General features: G+C 39.0%; 1 protein-coding gene across 5 annotated transcripts in view; it reads right to left on the reverse strand.

Annotated features, from left to right (window-relative positions):
* Positions 1-452: 452 nt before the first annotated feature.
* SYT9 (synaptotagmin 9) overlaps positions 453-24,484 on the reverse strand; it is a 122,278-nt gene continuing 98,246 nt past the window's right edge. For 2 of the 5 annotated variants that reach the window (XM_005290827.4, XM_065594959.1), the window contains 4 exons: positions 12,429-12,549; positions 10,902-11,073; positions 9,980-10,109; positions 9,158-9,400 (listed from right to left, as the gene is read on the reverse strand). In XM_005290827.4, the coding sequence (XP_005290884.2) occupies positions 9,293-9,400; positions 9,980-10,109; positions 10,902-11,073; positions 12,429-12,549 (531 nt within the window). In that variant the 3' untranslated portion in view covers positions 9,158-9,292. Of the gene's footprint in view, positions 1,222-8,196; positions 9,401-9,979; positions 10,110-10,901; positions 11,074-12,428; positions 12,550-24,484 lie in introns of those variants that run through there. The other 3 variants (XR_006176833.2, XM_005290828.4, XR_010600975.1) reach the window with 3 other exon arrangements.

Here is a 24,484-nt window from a genome sequence, read left to right on the forward strand (position 1 = left end):
GGTATAACTTACTTAGTCATGCCAGTTTCTTATTTCTATACACTCTTTTCCATATGTGTCTACACTCTACGTTAGCACAGCTGGCAATTTCCCTGGGCTGCATGTCAAGCTCTGACAGGAAGAATACCGGTCTGGTTAATTTAAACAAGAAAATCATACTTTGCCACTTTGAAAATTACATGAAAATCTGAAATATGGTGGATAGAGCAAAGTCAGGATGCCCTTAAATTGCTAAGAAATTATGCTTCACTCTGCAGAAAGCTTTCTGTAGCCTTCTGATTTTCCTCTTTGAACACCCTATTTGTGTGATAGTGTCTTTTACTTCATCTACAACGTGAGCTCCATGCCCATTTTGTTTTAAAAATGAATGTTCAGAACTGTACTAGAGAGGTTTTCCATTGCTTCCTGTTGATAAACCTGAATTAAAACATCTCTAAAGTATTACATGTGAGTTCTTTAAACATTCACTTAAACTTTAATATATAAATACAAAATAGGAATAAATAACAATTGCACAATGTCTTAAGAACAAAATTATTTGTATAGACTAGCTCTATATAAATAAATCAAAGTACATTTTACTTGTGTTTAGAAGAATGATATACATTTTATAAAATTAAGAAATTTTAAATTTATTTACTTTATCCCTCAAACCATTCCTGCAAAGGAATCATGCATTATCTCTACTAAACAAAGATAAGATCCACCTAACTGAACGAGTCCTGATAAAGATGTGGCTCTACTTTCCAAAATTAGACATGAAACATAGACATGACAGGACTACTCATTGAACAAGAAATAGTAAAGTAGAATACAATGTTCATGTGTAGTAAAATCAAAGTTACTGTATATCAAAACTATACTGGTCCCTTTACATACCTTTGTGATGAGTATTTAAAAAAATAATGACAACTGGCCAGCATGCAACTGACTAAAACATTCCAGTTTTAGGGATGTCTGAGTTTGGCCAAAGGAAAAAAAGAACTAAAAGAAACACACAAAACAAACAAACATCCCAGATGCTTACAATCCCCTTTGTGTTCTTCTCCTCTGTGCCAGGTCTGTTAATGCTTGGTTAGCAGCTGAGATGGGTCTTCCTGTATGAGGTCCATCATTACCATTTGGATTCATAAATTTCATGTGCCTTCATGGAGATGGCGGTCCTTTCAGAGAATTGCAGGACCCTGGAGTGCTTCCAACTGTAGTTCCTTGCCCAACCCACTGTATTAGAAATCACCTTTTAATGCAATTCTTGAAGACATTCAGCAATGTCCATAAATGTCACAGTTCCATTTACACAGTATTATTCACATTTACACAGCTTTGTTCCCATGCTGTAAAGTTTGTCACTTCAGAACAGAATTAAGATGCAAGCAAGGACCTTCATTAATTACAGCAGAAAGAGAAAGCTTTAAACATCTGTTATATATCCTGTTCTGCTTCCGTTTTCACCTGCACAAGTGCTTTTATTAAATTCTACTATATTATGCATTGCTCATTCTATATTTTTTTCCTTATAATAATGCCATTTTTTCCCCATTTGATTCTAAGGTGTAGTCATTTTACAGTGCATTGTTCTAAACAGAAGGTAAGAACATTGAATTGAGAACAATTCTGTTGATTTCAGCCTAGTTTAAGTTCCTCTATTTTTTTCTCTCCAGTTAAAACATTTTGTGTTTCAACAATACACTAAATTGCACTGTATATCTAATTGGGTCAAACAAAAAAAATAAATTAAAAATCCGGATTTTTTTTTTTAATCAGTTAATGTTTTAAGCTTAAGCACATTTCCAGCAATTTTGTTTTTATGGCAAATAGGCCCCCTTAGTGTTTTAACATTGCTGAGTGGTGTTGGTGTGAAATGTACCTCTTGGTTTATAGCTTGTGTGATAATATGGGTCTATATAATCCTAGGTTTAAAACTCCTTCTAAATTCCCCTGAAGGAAATGTACCTGTTTTTCAGTGATGCCCAGCCCTGAATGGAGAATGACTCTCATCCACTTTTCTTCTTGTAATTCTTTGGATCTCTTTCCTTTCATGCCTCTCTGTGGGATTGATCCAACTTCTGCTGAAGCCAGTGGAACTCTTTCTGTTTTCTCCAGTGGGAGTTAGATCAGGCCCTTGTGTAACAGGCTGTCATTACCTTTTTCATGTTTACTGCTCTTAGCTGATCCATGGATCAGCTGGAAAGAATGCTGAAATGCACATGCACTGGTACCATCATCCTGAGACACATGCGTCTCCTCTGCTACATGCCTGATTTCTGCTCTGGAAGCACCTGCTGCCCCAGCAGTGGAGTTGTATATGCACTCATTCACTGCCAGGTACTTTAGGCCCACATTTATGGTTTGCTTATGAAAGGGGGAGGTGGTTTAAAACTATATAATAGAAATATTTTTTGTGCTTTGTAAGTTCAGTGAAAAGAGATTTTTTTAAAATATATGTTAAAATTCATGTGCAGCAGTGATGTGGTGTCCATATATTAACAAGGAACTTCCACAAAAATGCCCTTCTAGCCTGCAACAACCTGAGTGTCTTGGAGGGATTGAAATATTTATTCTTTTAATTTCCTCTTTAAACAAAAATGCTCTCTTCTGCCAAGGAAATGAGGCAATAGGTGCAAAACTCCCATGGACTTCAGTGGGATCAGGATTGCACCCATAATCTCTTAGTGATCAAATTTATGGAAGTGTTTGATTTCCTGAAAACTATACTGACTGTATAAAGTAGCATAGCACAAGTGTACAGTGTAATCTGAAGTGGCAGTAAAGTGAAAAACTTGTAGGAATGTGTTTGGGGAGGGAGTTTTCTCTCTTGAGGAAGTATTCTGGAAATTACTGTACCTTCCATTTGAAGCAATTTGTTCCATTCCAAGGCAAATATACAAAATTTTAAAAAGAGGGTTGGGATTATTGTCCTGGGCCCTAGTGACAAGTTACCTCTGGGAGCAGTGTTTCAAAAAGGGGTCGACTGTGTCAGGGTCAAGGGTCGTCACCCCAACTCTCCTGTTAATTCTGTGGCAGAATTTAAACATGATCTCTGGGGTACTCCACCTAGTATATTGCTGCCCTGCAGGGTTGGAACCCCAAACACAATAGCATTGTGCTAATGCATGAGAACCAGAATATGAAATTGACTGATCTAGTGGATTTCATTGTCCAAGTGGGTACAGAGGTAAGCAGAAATTATAATGGTGACACATCAATTATGAAAAAGGAAGAATGTTAATATTCACAGTATGGTGCTAATCTACTGTGCGCATCTTTTATATAGTACTGCCACCCCAAACTGTTCAGGCATCTTGAGTTGGGCACCAAAAAATCATGAGAGTTAAAATAAATAAATGTTGGGTTCTTTTTCTTTGCCTTCTGGTTTCTGAACCTTTTAGGGTTCACTCAGGACAAGTTTCCAAGCACTTTCTCCATAACTGAGCCAGCTAGAAACTCCCCTTCCCCCCCAATAATGACACTGCCTGAGAATCTCAGCAGAATTTCTAGATCCCAGCAGCTGGGGCTGTAAGTGAAACAGTGTGAGAATGGCAATAAAATGATGAGAGCAGGCAATACTGACTATATAACTTTTATGTCTATAAAGTTGCCCCTTTAACATGCTGGAGATGCAGAAGCTGTGTGAGAACTTTCATATCCATCATGAGTCTCTCTCTCCCTCTCTGCAGTACAGGTGTTTCCCTTTCCACTGCAGATAAGGAAAAAGTTATTTACTTATTCCCATAATACAAGAACTAGGGACCACCAAATGAAATTAATGGGCAGCAGGTTTAAAACAAATAAAAGGAAGAAGTTCTTCACACAGCGCACAGTCAACTTGTGGAACTCCTTGCCTGAGGAGGTTGTGAAGGCTAGGACTATAACAGCATTTAAAAGAGAACCTCCATGAATTTATCCAGTTAAGTCCATTAATGGCTATTAGCCAGGATGGGTAAGGAATGGTGTCCCTAGCCTCTGTTTGTCAGAGGGTGGAGAAGGATGGCAGGAGAGAGATCACTTGATAATTACCTGTTAGGTTCACTCCCTCTGGGGCACCTGGCATTGGCCACTGTCGGTAGACAGGATGCTGGGCAAGATGGACCTTTGGTCTGACCCAGTACGGCCGTTCTTATGTTCTTATGCAGCTACCAATCCTGGCACTACACTGGGAATAGTAGTTACAGTGGGTAAGTATGCACCTGTCTGCTTTGCATTCAGAGCAGGGGTACATGCATTGACTTGCCAAGGAATCAAAATATTTCTCTTACAGGACCAAATTCATTGACCCCCATGGGAGTTTTGCCTGAATAAAGAGGACAGGCCTGAAATGAGGTTCATGCATGACAGACTAGAATACGGTCACTGTGCCACAGGCTTGCTGATACCAAGGAGACGCTCAGACAGCTTTTGTTGAAAGTCTAACAAGACAGAAACAGACTGACATTTTTTGCAAATTTTGGGCCAGCCTTGTAGGCATGTGCTCAAGACTACCTACTCGTATTTGCATATGCTCAGTTGCAAATCCAAAATGCCTAATGAACATGCAAGATGGTGTGTGGACACAAAGGAAAGTGTGACTATGCATCAGGCATTTTGTTCAGACAAAAGTGTACACAAGTTTTCATGTAAAAAGCAACAGAGGGTCCTGTGGCACCTTTGAGACTAACAGAAGTACTGGGAGCATAAGCTTTCGTGGGTAAGAACCTCACTTCTTCAGATGCAAGAGTTTTCATGTGTATGTTTTAACATTAGGGCTTTTACTAAATCCTTGAAATTAAACTATGCTGGAAAGGCTTTAGACAGTTAATTACATTCACAATTGAAGATATAGTGAAAGTAGCTTTTTATCTCAGTTGCTCTTGTTCCTAGATGTGGATTTCTTAGTGTGGTACTGCCCAGTACTGTGATCACCTTTCAACATTTGTCAGCAATTACCACACAGTGGCATCTAAGGTACTCCAGTTATTTCCTATGCAAATTATAGAGAAAGCTCCTATGCATTATCTGTTGCTAAATTAATTTAAAATGATAACTGTGTGGGTGTTATGGGGCAGAGCTACTTGTGATCTGCACCTATTTTATACAGAGGTGAACAAATCTTCCTTATTCAGTGTTACCTATATAACTGAGACAGCTATTGAAAACGGATTTGGAAAGAGCAATGAGGATTTACAGGCTACATAAAATACAAACACAAACCTACTTATTTTCCTTTTTGCTGAAGGAACATCGTATCACTAAGGTTGCCATACCTGTCTCATTCTTGCCCTACAGACAGTAGCTCCTTCTTTAGTTTCTTAGATTGTAAGGTCTTTGGGGCAGGAACCATGTTAACCTGGATTTTGTACAGGGTGAGAGGGGACACCAATCCTTACTGGTACCTCAAGGCATGACCACAATATAAATGTATAATGACAATCAATCTTGAAGAAATGTATTTGCAAGAATATCCAGCACAGCATTCATTTTTTTGTTTGAAAAATATTGAATACAAAAATGAAACTGGTTGCTGCAGCCAGCTGCAAATCACACTGCTTGCTGATTTCCATTGCTATCAGGCTTGCTATTAAAACCAAACTACATCCATGAATCTCTGGAAATGGGCATGAATGTGGCTCACCATCTGAATTTGGGCAATGCTAGTGTCCATACCAGTAATTCATAGATAACACCAAAAGGTGTTACTGTTACTCGCGGATTCTATCTAAACAAACCAGTCTTCATATAGTTGAAACGTTTGTTTGAAAACTGAGGGTCCTATTTAGCAAATATTCAGAGTCTTATGGCTCTGGACACAAAGGCTCTAGAAGCTTCCAAAGCTTAGCTATCACTGAGCCCAATCCTGATTCAGGACCCAAAATTATATGTTGTTTTTAAAAATATTTCTCTGCACAGCTTGGATGCTTTTGGTACCCTCCCCCACTTCATTCTTGGGAATTCTAAACATATGCCTCTTTGTAGCTCAGATAGATGTAAAGTGACCCACATTAATGACCGCTGAAGGACTCAACTGAGCATGTGCTGAGAGAATAGTGATGTCAATTAGATTCTGACAGCCCTTTCTTTTCTATGGACAAGACCTCTGCAGCCCATCGCCCTCAAAGAGGGAAATACGGGTTTGATGTAAGGGCGTACATAACATCTGCTAACAGACATTGTCATACTGGTTTTCAGTGCTCCACAAGGGTTCTGTCAAGCCACTCGCATCATCGCTCGACTACAGTTAAGAGCAAGGTGCTCTGTTTTCCAAGCCCAGTTCAATTGGAGCAAAGCACAATTTTGGCTCTTGCCCGTCATGAAAAGGAATAAAATGCCACTGATCATGTCTTCAGCTTCTCAGTGAGCCCAAAGCTTTGTGTTCTGAACTTCACCACCTTGCTTGGACTGTTTCCAGGTGCCATAATCTTCCACTCCATTCATTCAAGCAGTTTGTGGGTGCTCAGAGGTCCCAGACATGCAAACAGAACTGCAGTGGGACCCATTACTAAACATGATCAGTCATGGAGATGTGGTCCCAGTAGGATACTGCTGTCATTGTACAGGGGCTTCCTGGTACTTGCCAACTGTCTACTGAAGCCATCTATGGTTGACACATAGCAAAACTGCCATATCACTGTAAGCAGCCACAATTACATTCTAATCAATACAACATACATAGAGAGGCTGCCCACTAATCATATCTCTGCATAACTTATGGGCATCGTGGCTTGACTCCTGGCTAGAAATATCAATATGGCAGAGCTTCCCATCCTTCTGTGCTGAGGGTTTGCATGCTACACCTCTACCCCAATATAACGCTGTCCTCGGGAGCCAAAAAATCTTACCACATTATTCATAGATTCATAGATTCTAGGACTGGAAGGGACCTCGAGAGGTCATCCAGTCCAGTCCCCTGCCCTCATGGCAGGACCAAATACTGTCCACACCATCCCTGATAGACATTTATCTAACCTACTCTTAAATATCTCCAGAGATGGAGATTCCACAACCTCCCTAGGCAATTTATTCCAGTGTTTAACCACCCTGACAGTTGGGAACTTTTTCCTAATGTCCAACCTAAACCTCCCTTGCTGCAGTTTAAGCCCATTGCTTCTTGTTCTATCCTTAGAGGCTAAGGTGAACAAGTTTTCTCCCTCCTCTTTATGACACCCTTTTAGATACCTGAAAACTGCTATCATGTCCCCTCTCAGTCTTCTCTTTTCCAAACTAAACAAACCCAATTCTTTCAGCCTTCCTTCATAGGTCATGTTCTCAAGACCTTTAATCATTCTTGTTGCCCTTCTCTGGACCCTCTCCAATTTCTCCACATCTTTCTTGAAATGCGGTGCCCAGAACTGGACACAATATTCCAGTTGAGGCCTAGCCAGCGCAGAGTAGAGCGGAAGAATGACTTCTCGTGTCGTGCTCACAACACACCTGTTAATACATCCCAGAATCATGTTTGCTTTTTTTGCAACAGCATCACACTGTTGACTCATATTTAGCTTGTGGTCCACTATAACCCCTAGATCCCTTTCTGCCGTATTACTTCCTAGACAGTCTCTTCCCATTCTGTATGTGTGAAACTGATTTTTCCTTCCTAAGTGGAGCACTTTGCATTTGTCTTTATTAAACTTCATCCTGTTTACCTCAGACCATTTCTCCAATTTGTCCAGATAATTTTGAATTATGACCCTGTCCTCCAAAGCAGTTGCAATCCCTCCCAGTTTAGTATCTTCTGCAAACTTAATAAGCATACTTCCTATGCCAATATCTAAGTCGTTAATGAAGATATTGAACAGAGCTGGTCCCAAAACAGACCCCTGCAGAACCCCACTTGTTATGCCTTTCCAGCAGGATTGGGAACCATTAATAACAATTCTCTGAGTACGGTTATCCAGCCAGTTATGCACCCACCTTATAGTAGCCCCATCCAAATTGTATTTGCCTAGTTTATCGATAAGAATATCATGCGAGACCGTATCAAATGCCTTACTAAAGTCTAGGTATACCACATCCACAGCTTCTCCCTTATCCACAAGACTTGTTATCCTATCAAAGAAAGCTATCAGATTGGTTTGACACGATTTGTTCTTTACAAATCCATGCTGGCTATTCCCTATCACCTTACCACCTTCCAAGTGTTTGCAGATGATTTTCTTAATTACTTGCTCCATTATCTTCCCTGGCACAGAAGTTAAACTAACTGGTCTGTAGTTTCCTGGGTTGTTTTTATTTCCATTTTTATAGATGGGCACTATATTTGCCCTTTTCCAGTCTTCTGGAATCTCTCCCGTCTCCCATGATTTTCCAAAGATAATAGCTAGAGGCACAGATACCTCCTCTATTAGCTCCTTGAGTGTTCTAGGATGCATTTCATCAGGCCCGGGTGACTTGCAGGCATCTAACTTTTCTAAGTGATTTTTAACTTGTTCTTTTTTAATTCTTCCCATTAGCATTCACTATGTTAGGCATTCCTTCAGACTTCTCGGTGAAGACCGAAACAAGGAAGTCATTAAGCATCTCTGCCATTTCCAAGTTTCCTGTTACTGTTTCTCCCTCTTCACTGAGCAGTGGGCCTACCCTGTTTTTGGTCTTCCTCTTGCTTCTAATGTATTGATTAAAAGTTTTCTTGTTTCCCTTTATTCCTGTAGCTAGTTTGAGTTCATTTTGTGCCTTTGCCTTTCTAATCTTGCCTCTGCATTCCTGTGTTGTTTGCCTATATTCATCCTTTGTAATCTGTCCTAGTTTCCATTTTTTATAGGACTCCTTTTTATTTTTTAGATCATGCAAGATCTCGTCGTTAAGCCAAGGTGGTCTTTTGCCACATTTTCTATCTTTCCGTGTTATAGGTGAAACTGCGTTATATTGAACTTGCTTTGATCCGCCAGAGTGCGCAGCCCAACCCCCTGGAGTACTGCTTTACCATGTTATATCCAAATTCGTGTTATATTGGGTCGCGTTATATCGGAGTAGAGGTGTAGTTGTTAAACAGCTACAATATTTATATCCATAAGCCTCTGGAAATGGGTGTGAACATGCATTGCCATCTGAATTTAGACAATACGTGTAACAATAAAAGTAATTCCTAGGTAACAGCAGAGGCCACTGTTACTGTTTGTATTACATTTGCCTGGATAAAGCTAAATGATGGTAACTTTCAGAAATCAAGATATAGCTGTGTCTATGATGAATGTTTGTGTCTCATGAATCAGGATTAGTATTCCCTGGGGAGGGAAGGGAGTGAGTGGGAGCGGTTAGAAGGATGTCTGTACCCCTCTGGACTCTCTGCGGAATGGCCCTGAGGAAATGGCTAAGAAAGAGATCAACAGGAATGCCAAATTTCTGCTGAATAGGTTAAAAGGGTGAGGAAGCCTCTTCGGCAGCCATCCATGCGCAGAAGGCCTGCATAACATTTCTGCTGAATAGGGCCCTAAATGAAGACAAAAGAAACATAGGAAGCCAAACTTGAAGAGCTTTTCTGATTTTGCGGTTTCTTATTTTTACACTTGCTAATCTCCAAGGACATTTTATTATTTTCGGTGCAATTAGACATCCCTTTGGACATGCCAATGGAATGGAAATAAAGTTTTACAAGAGAGTAAGTCATATTTTTATCTGATATATAAATGTAAAACAGCCTAACTATTTATTTAATTATTCCTTAACAGCCCTAAACAGATGGATATGGTTTAGCCAATATACAGTGAAAGATACTCAAAGTTTTATATGTTATAAAAATCATCCTATATATAATGCCTGATTTTTAAGTTATATATGTATATTTTAAAAGTTTGAAGTATTTTACATCCCACTAAAACTGATAGGAGCTGATTTTATGTCCATGCTACGTTAGGCTCACTTTAAAAACAGAAGTTTCAAAGCCCTTTTCTGGGTTTAGTCTACAAACGTGGATCCTGCTATTTTGTTCACAAAGATTTTATCCATCTTCTAGTTTCTCATTAAAGAGCTTTCACAATTAAAATAAATACGCAGGAAATGGAAATCTTACCTCTGCAAGCGGATGCCAATGAGCAATCGGTTTCCGAGGATACGAGAGCATTTCATTCCAGTGGTCCCGGCCTAGGCTCTCTGCATCGTTGCCTATTTGACACACTCCAATGACCTCATTGTGACCTACACTGTGAAAATGTGCCATAATATTTTTTTCTTAAAATTTTACATTTGGGAACAAATATCATTTAAGTTCGTTATGACAGACAATGATCGAGGATGCTGGGAAAACTTGATGAGCTACACAACACAGGTTTGAGCTTCATCCCTATCTTTCTCACTAACATAGATAATATACCAATAATTCACTCTTTTATACCATGTTAGTTCACACCGTGTGTGTGTTGGTTTTCTATGAAGTAAATTGACTGTTGGACTTTTATTTGTCTACACTCCATTTTTAACCAACAGAAAAATTCATTAACGTTTGCAAAAGAGAAAAATAACTATACATCATACTTGTTCTGACTCCAACCCACCCAAAGCATCAGACATGTAAAGACTACTATGTGAAACAGGATAGCTGAACAAACAGTACACCTATTCCAAAGCAATTATTTGCAAATAGAATATACTATGGGCCACATTTTCAGAGGAAATCTGAGTAATTAATATGATTGTGCACAAATGGCCATTCAGAGTGCAAACTGTTCATTTGGATAGGCAATCATTACAATTCTAGTAAATATGTATGCAAATTAGGCATACAAAGTTATGGATGCAATTCTGTATCTCAAAAACTAAGAAGGAAATGCTGTTTGATGGTACAGAGAATTGTAGCCCTCTGCTGAGACCTGCATGACAAAACATTTTTAATCAATATCACAAACTGAGTAAACTGTGAGCATTTGTGCCAGTTTTTTACAATCTTTTGCCTCGTAAAATCTTGCATAGTAGAGTAACAGCTACAGGTATCTCACCGGTCATAATCCATAACTGCTATTGACAAGTTAATTTGGTCAATGTTTTCCGGCGGGACATCAAAGACTATGGCTTCATTGTAAACGGGATTGAGGGTATTCCTCTTGGTGGAAGTTTTCCTTTTCTTTAGCCGCCTTCCTTCGCACATTAAAGAAACCTTCACGTAGGGATCTGTGTGAATCATAATAAGCAGTTTTGTTGATTTAAAAATAAACACAGATGGAAAGCAAATGGAGTAACCTTTAATATATGCCTATATCTATATACATAATTTATTCACCGGTACCTAAATTAGAATCTGAGCTCCTTCAATAATGAAATGCCTGGGAGGCGCTGGCAGTTAAAAGGTCTTCCTGGTTGAATGACTGTAATGAACAATTAGATGTTCATTCAGGAAGCTGGGTTTTTGTATTGTGTCTTCTCAAAGAATGTAAAAATTTCCATTATGACATAATGTGGATTCCCGTGTTTGTAACAGTCTGTGTAACTGATTACATCTATAGCAGAAGTAGAACCCGGACACAATCAGATAATGTGGTCAGCGTTAGTGTTTGCTGATATGGAATTAGTTATGTTAACACTTTAGAAGTATAATAGTTTGAGTGGTGTACAATTATTGTTCTCTTTAGAGGTACAGTTAAAGCTGTGGGTGTAGTAGAAGACTGCCCCACTTGGGGCACCTCTTTCATTGTAGCTCCTTTCTGACAGTACTATTACCCTTCTCCCCCTTTGCCAGTGGATTGAAACAAGGCATCTGTGACCCCTTTGTAGCAAAATCCCAAACTGGTTTCATTTTGTTTTCAATACCGACCCTGAAAATAGTTGCTACAATGGACCTGTGAGCTTCATAATCTTGGCCCAAGCATCATTTGTATCAGATTAATGGCTGTTGAGCCTCTCCATTGTCAGTGTTGATTTATACTGTACCCAACATAAACTCCAACAAATAGCAGGCAGTGCAAAATTAAATTCTGTGGTTACAGTCCCAGCATGGCCACCTCCAAGTATTTAAAAGCCAGGCCCCTAAAATTCTTGAGGTCTTTACGATAATAAAATTTGGGTTCTTTTAAATTGCCTTCTAGTTTTTGAGCCTTTACGGTTCACATTTTTTAAGCTTTTCTTTGCAACTAGGATGGCTAAAATCATTTTTTAATGAAAGAATCTCCCATAATCAAGCAACAGAGGGTCCTGTGGCACCTTTAAGACTAACAGAAGTATTGGGAGCATAAGCTTTCGTGGGTAAGAACCTCACTTCTTCAGATGCAAGAAGTGAGGTTCTTACCCACGAAAGCTTATGTTCCCAATACTTCTGTTAGTCTTAAAGGTGCCACAGGACCCTCTGTTGCTTTTTACAGATTCAGACTAGCACGGCTACCCCTCTGATACTTCCCATAATTAAATAACTCCAGAAACTGGGGCTTTAAGAAAAACACCAAATATCAGAAGAATTGGAAACACTGTATCATATCTTTAATTCAAGGGGGAGAAGATGAAATTGTAATGTTGGGCATGAAAGAAATTCCTACCTGATGCTCCTGTTATGTCCATTGCCTTTAAATTCCTAGCCTTTATTATGGTAATAGTTAATCTGCCAGCTGTTGGAAGGTAGCAGAGTGAGAACATCAAGTCACCAAGATCCACATTGTCCTGTAAAAAAACCAAGTTTGTGAAACAATAATAAAACACTCTCTCTCTCTGCCTAGAAAGGCACAGAGTAACTAATGATAAAATATGTGTATTTAGGAGCTCTGGTTATTCCAGAGGAAACTTAATTCTCACTTGCAAAGCACATGGCAGGAGCTGCTCAGTTTGTAGGCAGTGTTCTGACACCAGCAGTACCATGAGCTGTAAACCTCATTACAATTTTGTAGCAGTCAGTAGTCAGACAGGAACCGTGTCCTAGTGGTAAGAACAGGGGTAGGTACCTGGAGATCTTTGTTCTACTACTGACTTGCTGTATGATGTTGGACAAGTCTCTGGAGCTCTTTATGCCTCAGCTTCCCTATTTGTAGGGAATTTACCATAACAGGGTTCATGGGAGGAACAACAAATTGACAAGGTAGGATAAGTTTTCATACAACTGCCCAGGACTTGTCAGGCCAAACATTGCAGTAGGGAAGGTCAGTGGAGGGAGCACAATCAGGGGTTAAAGTAACCTGGAGCAGGAGGGAATGCAATTCTCCCTCTCTGCCAAAAGCAGAATGAGAACTTTCCTCTCCCTGGTTTGCAGGAGCAGCTCTCCTCCTGCAGCCCTCCCTTCTCCTTAGCTGGTGCAGTGACTGCATCCCTTTCCTGTTTCAAGTCACTGAGTACCATCTGGGTTTCAGAAAGGCAGCTGAGGAGGAAGTCCACCAGCTCCCAGATGTAAATATTAGGGAACAAACCATTTTTTTCACCTGATTACAAAGAAAAAATGTTGGTAGATTTGTTTTACCTAGCCAAATGCTTCATCCACTTTGGACGAACCTGCCAACATTAGAAGCCATTCAATAGGGATGATGCATTAGAGCATGTTGTAAGGCACATCTGTTTGCTCAGCTTTTGCCCTAGGGAGTGGGAAGAGATGGCTGAGCGATAGTTCTTTCCTGCTGTTTCTTTCATTCTTTTTTTTTTTGAGAGGGGTGTTCATTAATTGACAACATATTAATTATATTGATAATAAGCTGTAGGAGTTGTGATAGGTGCATTTTGTAAGGGGGGGGCAGATTTTTGGGAGAAAAGTAGGGATTTACTTTTTAACCTCTTGTAGTAGTTTGGATTTAAGGCAGCTTTCCCAAGAGACAGAGTGGGGGAAATGGTCACTGTTTTTCTGAAAAAATATAGATGAGCATGAATTAATAAATATTTATTGACACCAGCAGATAAATATTTGTTTTGTACCTGGAGTGGTATCTGTGAAGTATCTCAGAAAGGACTCAACATTTTATTTATTACTTCCATTCTACCAAGCTTTTAAGTGAGTCTGGAAATGGTTTTTGTCCATTTTACAGTTTTGGTATCAATGTAAGCAGATGAGAAATCTTGTTTATCGATGAAGAAAACTCTATCTTTATTTTTGATAGATAACTGTGACTAGCTGGCGGGGTGATTTTCTTTGATTAATAATGTCTCCTAATTAAGCAGCCCTAGAGATCTTTCTCTTCATAGGTTACACACTTTTTCCTTTTGGATTCTCAAAGGAAACTTTTCTAGTTATAGATACCTTTTTCTGTTAACAGTGTATGTGTTTAATCTGCTGAGGTGGTGCAGGTTCAGTGTTAGTATGCCTGTTTCTGTTAATATTCCATACAAGTTGTTTTTCCCCTTATTGTGACATATTTATGTCACAGTAACACCAACAAGCCTCAAGCAAGATCAGAGTCTCATTGTGCAAGGCAGTGCATAGGCACATGGTAAGAGACCATCCCTGACTGACAAATAGGACAAAGAATGGGAATGGAATAAGAGGTGAAAGGTCACAAATAGCAGTTCAGTGGCAGTTCAGGTCTCCTGAATTCCATTCCAGTGACCTATCCACTACTTACACTGTCCCTTTCTTTCTTTCTTTCTTTCTTTCTTTCTTTCTTTCTTTCTTTCTTTCTTTCTTTCTTTCTTTCTTTCTTTCTTTCTTTCTTTCTTTCTTTCTTTCTTTCTTTCTTTCTTTCTTTCTTTCTTTCTTTCTTTCTTTCTTTCAATGACCCTGTCTTTCCCCTTAGCTTCTTATCCCTTTAACTGGTTATAGCTGACCTTTCAAATTAAAAAGGTCATAGAGCAGTTTTTAAACCTGGGGCAAAGCCGACAGGTGCGGAGGAGCACGTGGTTCAGACAGTGACATCCTTAGGGGACGATCTAGTAATGAAGATTCTCTATGTCCTAGTAAGGAGGAGAGGGTGGAAGATGATAAAATACAGGTAGGATCTGATGAGAAACAGTCAAATGAAAAAAAAAGTCCCATTCAATTACATCATGTAATGGCAGACAGCTAAAAAGTGACAAGTTTTTAAAGTGCTTATATGCACCAATGCTGTACGTCTACATAATAAGATGGATGAACTAGAGTGCCTCATATTAAATGAGGATATTGATGTAATAGGCATCACAGAAACTTGGTGGAATAAGGATAATCAATGGGACACAGTAATACCAGGTAAAAAATATATTGGAAGGACAGAACAGGTCGTGCTGGTGGGGGAGTGGCATTATATGCGAAAGAAAGCGTAGACTCAAATGAAGTAAAAATCTTAAATGAACCAAACTGTACCATAGAATCTCTATGGATAGTAATTCCATACTCTAATAATAAGAATATAGTAGTAGGGATATATTACTGACCACCTAACCAGGATGCTGATAGTGACTGTGAAATGTTCAGGGAGATTAGAGAGGCTATTAAAATAAAAAACTCAATAATAGGGGATTTCAGTTATCTCCATATTGACTGGGTATATGTCATCTCAGGAAGGAATGCAGAGATAAAGTTTTTTGACACCTTAAATGACAGCTTCCTGGAGCAGCTAGTCCTGGAACCCACAACAGGAGAGGCAATTCTTGATTTAGTCCTAAGTGGAGCACAGGATCTGGTCCAAGACGTGACTATAGCTGGACCGCTTGATAATAGCGACCATAATATAATTAAATTTAACATCTCTGTGGCGGAGAAAACGCCACAGCAGCCCAACACTGTAGCATTCAATTTCAGAAAAGGGAACTATACAAAAATGAGGAGGTTAGTTAAACAGAAATTAAAAGGTACAGTGCCAAAAGTGAAATCCCTGCAAGCTGCATGGAAACTTTTTAAAGACACCATAATAGAGGCTCAACTTAAATGTATACCCCAAATTAAAAAACATGAGAACTAAAAAAGTACTACCATGGCTAAACAACCAAGTAGAAGAAGCAGTGAGAGGCAAAAAGTCATCCTTTAAAAAGTGGAAGTTAAATCCTAGTGAGGAAAATAGAAAGGAGCATAAACACTGGCAAATGAAATGTAAAAATATAATTAGGAAGGCCAAAAAAGAATTTGAAGAACATTTAGCCAAAGACTCAAAAAGTAATAGGAACTTTTTTTTTAAAGTACACCAGAAGCAGGAAGCCTGCTAAACAACTAGTGGGGCCACTGAACGATCGAGATGCTAAAGGAGCACTCAAGGACGATAACGCCATTGCAGAGAAACTAAATGAATTCTTTGCATCGGTTTTCACGGCTGAGGATGTGAAGGAGATTCCCAAACCTGAGCCATTCTTTTTAGGTGACAAATCTGAGGAACTGTCCCAGATTGAGGTGTCATTAGAGGAGGTTTTGGAACAAATTGATAAACTAAACAGTAATAAGACACCAGGACTATATGGTATTCACACAAGAGTTCTGAAGGAACTCAAATGTGAAATTGCAGAACTACTAACTGTAGTCTGTAACCTATCCTTTAAATCAGTTTCTGTACCAAATGACTGGAGGATAGTTAATGTAATGCCAATTTTTAAAAAGGGCTCCAGAGGTGATCCCAGCAATTACAGGCCGGTAAGCCTCACTTTAGTACCAGGCAAGCTGGTTGAAACTTTAGTAAAGAACAAAATTGTCAGACACATAGATGAACATAATTTGTTGGGAAATAGTCAACATGGTTTTTATCAAGGGAAATCATACCTCACCAATCTACTAGAATTCTTTGAGGAGGTCAACAAGCATGTGGACAAGGGGGATCCAGTGGATATAGTGTACTTAGATTTTCAGAAAGCCTTTGACAGCTCCCTCACCAAAGACTCTTAAGCAAAATAAGCAGTCATGGGATAAGAGGGAAGGTCCTCTCATGGATTGGTAACTGGTTAAAGATAGGAAAAAAAGGGTAGGACTAAATGGTCAGTTTTCAGAATGGAGAGAGGTAAATAGTGGTGTCCCCCAGGGGTCTGTACGGGGCCCAGTTCTATTCAGTATATTCATAAATGATGTGGAAAAAGGGGTAAACAGTGAGGTGGCAAAATTTGCAGATGATACAAAATTGCTCAAGATAGTTAAGTCCCAGGCAGACTGCAAAGAGCTACAAAAGGATCTCTCAGAACTGGTGACTGGGCAACAAAATGGCAGATGAAATTCAATGTTGATAAATGCAAAGTAATGCACATTGGAAAACATCCCAACTATACATATAAAATGATGGGGTCTAAATTGGCTGTTACCACTCAAGAAATAGATCTTGGAATCATTGTGGATAGTTCTCTGAAAACATCCACTCAATGTGCAGCGGCAGTCAAAAACATGAACAGAATGTTGGGAATCATTACGAAAGGTATAGATAATAAGACAGAAAATATATTGCCTCTATGTAAATCCATAGTATGGCAACATCTTGAATACTGTGTGCAGATGGGGTCACCCCATCCCAAAAAAGATATATTGGAATCGGAAAAGGTTCAGAAAAGGACAACAAAAATGATTAGGGGTATGGAGTGCCTGCCATATGAGGAGAGATGAATAAAATTGGGACTTTTCAGCTTGGAAAAGAGACAACTAAGGGGGGGATATGATAGAGGTCTCTAAAATCATGACTGGTGTGGAAAAAGTAAATAAGGAAGTGTTATTTACTCCTTCTAATAAGACAAGAACTAGGGGGCACCAAATGAAATTAATAGACCACAGTTTAAAACAAACAAAGGAAGTATTTTTTCACACAACGCACAGTCAACCTGTGGAACTCCTTGCCAAAGGTTGTTATGAAGACCAAGACTATAACAGGATTCAAAAAAGAACTAGAAAAGTTCATGGAGGATAGGTCCATTAATGGCTATTAGCCAGGATGGGCAGGGATGGTGTACCTAGCCTCTGTTTGCCAGAAGCTGGGAGTGGGTGACAGGGGATGGATCTCTGGATGATTACCTGTTCTGTTCATTCCCTCTCGGGCCCCTGGCATTGCCCACTGTCAGAAGACAGGATACTGGGCTAGATGGACCTTTGGTCTGAGCCAGTATGGCTGTTCTTATGTTCAGAAATAAAAAGTTGACAGACAAGAACTAATTAAGACACACTCTAGGTTACACCCTAGGACCTTCTACTAATGGAATCGTCCTTACTCTTTACTTTAAACACTCCCATTGGTTTAAGCAGTCCAGATGTCTTCACTTCTTGGCAGTAGAAGTGAACACGGTGGATAAGTTGTTTGTGGTGACTGCAAAGCAAACAATTAAAGGGCATGACACTAGTACAAGATGTCTGGGGTGACTCACCCTGTTAAATGTCTCCAAACAGTTCACAGCACGGAAATAGACTGCTACCACACTCTTTGTGTCACTGACTCATTTGGACTGCTGGAAGATCAAAGTGGTGTTTGACAAGGTGATGTTTAACACTGTAAGTGGTGTCACCACACTCAGAGGAAATACTCCTTTGCTGAAATCTGCACTGAGCTCTGGGTGAGGCATATCTGCTCTATCAAATTTTACTGATGAATAGTTGGACATGATTATTTTCTGACTGAGAAATTTTCCCTAAATGGTCCATAATCACTGCACCGCTGCCACTTCTGATTCTGGGGGGAAATGTTTCAAGAGATTGGCTGGAAGTTTCCCAGGTCCATGGGGATTCTGAACTATACAATTTTCCCTCCTGTGATGCAAACTATGTAACCCTTTGGGGAGAGAATTCCATGGTCCGTTTACAGTAGTTAGTGACACCTTTTTGTGTCTGTATTCTTCAAGAACTTGCCCCCATGAACCAAAAAAATTGAGGAAAATTCCAAAGGAGGGATTATCCCTATCAAATTGCTCATGAGCTATTAGGAAAATCTGGCACCCTAATGAAGCATGTAATTTTGTAAAGAGAAGTTCCAGTAGATAGAACTGGATAAATAAAAACAATGAATATGTTTCAGTGGTATTCATTACCTTTTTGATTTGTTTTCTATGAACATTTCTAAGAGCAACTTTGCTCACAAGAACATTCACAGAAAGTGAAAGCCTGGCATGTCTCCTGTTTCTCTTGGAACCCGGCCTGTGCCAGTATATATAACCCAGGCCAGGGGGTGATACTTCTAAGAGCTGTGTATGGTCCCCACAGACTGCAGTAATTACTCCCCACTGGTTTTAGTTTTGGGAGGAGCTGTGGTAACTCTCCCGCATGGAGTAGAACACAATCCCTGGCCCATAATGATAAATACAACTTTCATAAAGTTCATACAATAGTCCCCAAATATATTGCACGTGGCTGCAATAGCTCTCAGATACCATGTGACTTATCACATGGTACCAAGTGGCCAAACACACATCATAAATAGTAAAAGATAAAGATGAAATAATCAATGAATAAATCTAAATATGAAGATAAAATGTTCAGACAATTATAAATAAACCATTGTTTGTGGGTGGTTCATGAAAAGAACAAAGGGGATAAATTTAAAGAATAAATGATTGTCTGCAAATAGCTCTCAATTCTAAGAACAAAGAATTTAAGGCTTTTAGAAGAACTGCAAGAGCAGAGCTTAAAAAACTACCCTGAGTGTACTTATGGAAATTATCCTATAAAACATTTATCTTCAAGCTTTGTAAACTTCCTCACATTTGATAAGAGCTCTTAAACTATAAAATTATATATTTTGAATCAAACAGCCTCAGGAACAAATAGAGCTGGTTAAGATTTTTTCAAAATCGTGAAATTTCAATGATTTTTTTATTGTTGACTAAAAACAGCAAAAAAAATCAACATTTTTACGTTGTGGGGTGATATTTTTCAGACTGCTGTAGTAAAAAATACACTCCTCATCCCAAGTTCTTACTGTGCAAGAAACCTCATGTATAGTTACATGATAGACCTTATTAGTATGAGAGGATTCAAAAAATAATTTAATTCTAAATGGTGGTAATTACAACAATACTGTGCATTTTCTATAGAATCTTTTTTATGTGAAGGATCTCAGAGCAGTTTTACAAAATGTTAATTAAGCCTTAGAATGGACTAATACATGTGTGTACACAAACACACACGCATCAAGTCACTCATGACTCTCGTGATCTTTTCAGGCTTTAAATGACTAGATTTCAAATTATTGTTTCACTTAAAAAAATAAACTAGTCATAGTTTCACGTACTACTTCTGCCCCTGAGACAACTTGCCAGTACATGTATGTATACACAAATATTTTTCTCTGCCTTCTTGCTGTGTGAAAGACCAATATAAACAGGTAGAAGATGACTGTCTGGTTATACAGTAGAAAGAAGTAAACTGACTCATTGGAACTCAACATAAAATGCTGTTAAATGCACAAAGTAAGCAAACTGAAAATAAAGAGAACATAGCTTTTCTTTTCTCCAATCTTTTTCAGCTAGTCATTTTAGATGTTGTTTGTAATAATAGTGGGTGGTAAAAATTCCAGGCAGAAAAGGTTATTTTAAAAATATTGATGCTGTCTTTTTTAATAGCACACACTAACAATACATTACAGTTTAGGACATGGGTTGAAGACTAGTACAATAACTACTTGAACTAACAGAGTCAATTAAGGTAGGCAGAATGTAACTGCTTGGAATTTGGCCAGGAAAACAAGGTTAATACGCAATTTCTAGTGAAAGAACTCTAGCATCTTTAATAACCACAAGTGATTAAAATCTGTTTTCTGTCATCTGAAAGATGGCTCCTCTAGTAGCAGAGTGCCATTGCACAACACTGTTTCAGTACTATTTCTGAAGGTACAAATTGATGACCAGTCTATGTCCTGTGATGGCTAGATGTTCCTCAGTGCTCCTCCTCCTAAGTACAGATGCATGTTAATCCTGATTTAGCTATGAGATCCCATTGAATCTCAGCAAACAAATGTGCTCACCAATCGATCAATATTTGATACTTCCCAGTCTCATCAAGCACTTTTATTTTGGTGACTCTGGAGTTAAAATATTTCTGGCACTGATTATCTGTGAAAGATTAAATTATTATCTTGCTATTGAAACACACTTGTTATCTAACTGTCTGTCTGTGCTGGGCTAGCTTGATTATCACTTCAAAAGTTTTTTTCTCTTAATTAATTGGCCTCTCAGAGGTGGTAAGACAACTCCCACCTGTTTATGCTCTCTGTATGTGTGTATATATATCTCCTCAATATATGTTCCATTCTATATGCATCCGAAGAAGTGGGCTATAGTCCACGAAAGCTTATGCTCTAATAATTTGTTAGTCTCTAAGGTGCCACAAGTCCTCCTGTTCTTCTTTTTTCAAAAATTAGTAAATTTCTGGTGGAGTGAGCCTCATAATCTCTTTCCCATTCCCACTTAGCAAACTGCTATTTATTTTTACTGCAGGGTGTTATATCCTATCATGTGAGAGTGCTGTTTCTATCACAGTCTCAGTCCCAGAAATGTTAAATTTGCTTTGGGGTTTTCAAGCCTTGACTGCTTATGAGACGATGCTCTTATACTGAACCAATAAATGCAACTTGACACAGTGTGTTAATTTAAATGATGAAATAGAGAACAGAGAGAACAAACTGAGCTTTTTAGTTGATAGTCAGTAATATCACAGCATTGGCCAAGACACCCAGTAAATACATGAGTTCATATATGTGTTTTTGTTTCATTTTGTTTTATTTGTAAATTCAGTTTCCCCCAGGCAGAGAATGTCTAGAGGATTACTGCATATCTTGGGTTGGCTTAATATCCCTGAGCCTTAGGGCTTTGTGCCATGTACCATCACCCAGTGTGGGCTGTAACAGTCAAGAAATGAATTGCATTTTCAGCTTAGAATTAACAAACTTAACTGGTAGGATTTTGAGTGAAGATTATGTTTTCAGTATGAGTTAGGTACTTCTATATTACTATGTATGCAAAACAAAATATGGCTGTATACACATTATACTTTCAGGGCATTGTTTTGTATTCTTGTTAAAAGTGACTCAGTAAAATAACTCTCTTGATTTGATCAGTGAATGTGTTTGTATTCAGTTTCCTTAGGCACTTCACAGTTGGCAAACATTTATTTTGAAATAGCTGACATATTAGTTAATTTTGGATTCCTACTTGAAAATAGTGCTGTGTCAGTTATTGCAAAAACAGCTACTTTCTTATTTGTACAGTGCCAGGAGGGAGCTATATGGTTGGAATGAAGTTATCCAATGATCTGGCTATGTTCGTCGATAAGCACTGTTAGGTAGATGAGCCGATTGCTCCAAAGTTGGGGAGCCTGAAGTTCCTTTCCTGAAAGGTAGTTCTGAAAAGGTCTCCTTTGCTCTGCTAGCCCACCTGTGGAATTTAGATTTTCTAGGATAAATACATCTGTTTGCTAGGGTAACTGTTGTCTGGAGAACTCTGGCGAGGATTGCTGGGAACTGAGCACTAAAACCTTCACCATTCTGACTGGTGGCATTTCCTGTCTTACATTATTCCAGATTTGTGGAGCTCTTTGCAGAGATACAATTTTCAGGCAAGGACAAAAAATTCCATTTTGCAAACACAAGGGAAACATGACTTTTTGCTGGGGATCAAGGTTTATGAAATCTGATCTACATCCCACCCTTTCACACTCCATTTTTACAGCTAACATTTGACCTACCATCAGAATTGTTTAAGAAGCTACGCAAATAACTTGACCGCTGGCAGTTTATTTCAAATGATTCTGAGTTACCCAGAAATGTTTTCCTGATTTCCTTACGTAAAGCTAGTGTAGTGAGCACCTATCTTTAAATGACGAATTTCACTGGTAATTCTAATACCTTGTTAGTTAATCTGTTTTTTAACACATTATTAATAGACATTAAAATTATTAATTTTGTTGGATGTTAGCCTGCAGGCTGAGTCATCCCCTGGTACTATGTCAACAGTCTTCGTACTGGTTCTAAGGTGAGTATAGTTCAGCATTACAAACAGTGAAATGTGTGACCGTAAAGAGAGCTGTGACAAATGTACTCCTTAATGGCTCCATTTCTGATTCCCTTGGGGCTGTGTTGAGTCAGATTTGCACACAGAGATCTGTAAATTACTTAGGAGTAGGAGGTTTTTTGACATTTTGACACAATGGAAATAGCATTGCGGATCAGGGGTCCCCTGTAGATCAACCGCCCCCTCCTGTGAAATCATTCATGTCTGAGTAGAGTGGATATGCAGAATAGGTGGGAAGAGACTGAAGTCAACCTTCCTTCTCTGATAATGTTTGAGGTCTCGGGGAAGGTACACTGTGCTGTGAGGCCAGACACCACATATTCTAATCTAGACTCACCTCTTCCACAAACTGCTTTTAATATTTCTATAGTTCACAATGCTTATCAGGCATTCTCTACATACGGTTTGTACATTGATATAACTACTTTGGTTAGGGCTTTGATTTTTGTGTGTGTGCTGAAATAGTTGTACTGGTACAATTTCCCCCCCTTAGGGCATGTGTACACTTACCTCCGGAGTGATTGATCCATCAGGGGTTGATTTATCGCGTCTAGTGAAGACGCGATAAATCAACCGCCGAGCGCTCTCCCATGGACTCCGGTACTCCACCGGAGTGAGAAGCATAGGCGGAGTCGACAGGGGAGCGTTAGCAGTCAACCTACCGCAGAAAAAACACCGCGGTAAGTAGATCTAAGTATGTCGATCGATAACTTAGATCGATCCCCCACCCCCCCACCCCCAGTGTGGACCAGGCCTTAATGTGGATGCAGTTTTATCAATAAAAAGGTGCCTTATATCATCTATATTCCTCTTGCCATACAGGAGTAGTATACCAATATAAAGCACCTTTATATTGATATTACCAGGAGGTTGCACTGCTTTGACTACACTGGTATAGTGAAAGCAGTATGATTTTTGTGTGTAGACAAGCATGTACCAAGGGAGGGCTTATATTCCTTCCTGGGAATAGGAATACAACCAAAGTCTCATTCCCTTGGCCACACTGCCTTTCAGAACAAGCATGCCCAAGGTTCCTGACACCTAGCATTCCACTGCTGCCTCACCAAAGAGTTGTGTAATCCACAGGCAAATACTATGCTGCATCTGCCTGTAGTACCTACTCCACTTGAAGCATAACAGCCAACACCTGTTACCTTTAGCTCAAGTAGTAGAACTGTTTGGTATCCAGCTGAACGTCCTATAGTTCAAACTATTTATTAACACAGGGTTATGGCTATGCTAATGAACCATGTGAGAAAAATGTGGTCACGTAATTAAAGACTGTATCATAATCTATACACACAACTGATTTGGCAATCAAGTTTGAAAAAGTCAGTCCATAATCTTTGATGCCTTAGAGCACTGATAATGTTTCTCTTGGAAACAGAACACCTTACTTTTTGTCTTAGGTGTTAAGATCTTATATTGCCCAGAATCTGAAACCTGGTGCTTTTCAGACAACCAGTCAGGTAAAGATTAGTTTGGTTTAAAGCAATGTTTGGAATTAAGAAAAATCTGTCTTCAATGGCAAAAGCTAATGTATTTTACTGTCTACAACCTCAGCTGCATGGTTGGCAAAGTGTTACTTACTGTTTTATATTACTAATGTGTGTGTGATTGGAAAAATAAATAGTGGCATCTCTGTGGACTAGGAAAAAAAAATCTTCCTGTTTGGGGTAGTTGTGAATTTCAAAATTCCATTTGGACAAATATTAATTGTTACACCAGAACATACAAAATGCCAAATATAATA

This window comes from Chrysemys picta, chromosome 4 (assembly GCF_011386835.1).
Source record: "Chrysemys picta bellii isolate R12L10 chromosome 4, ASM1138683v2, whole genome shotgun sequence".
NCBI classification, from domain to species: Eukaryota; Metazoa; Chordata; order Testudines; family Emydidae; genus Chrysemys; species Chrysemys picta.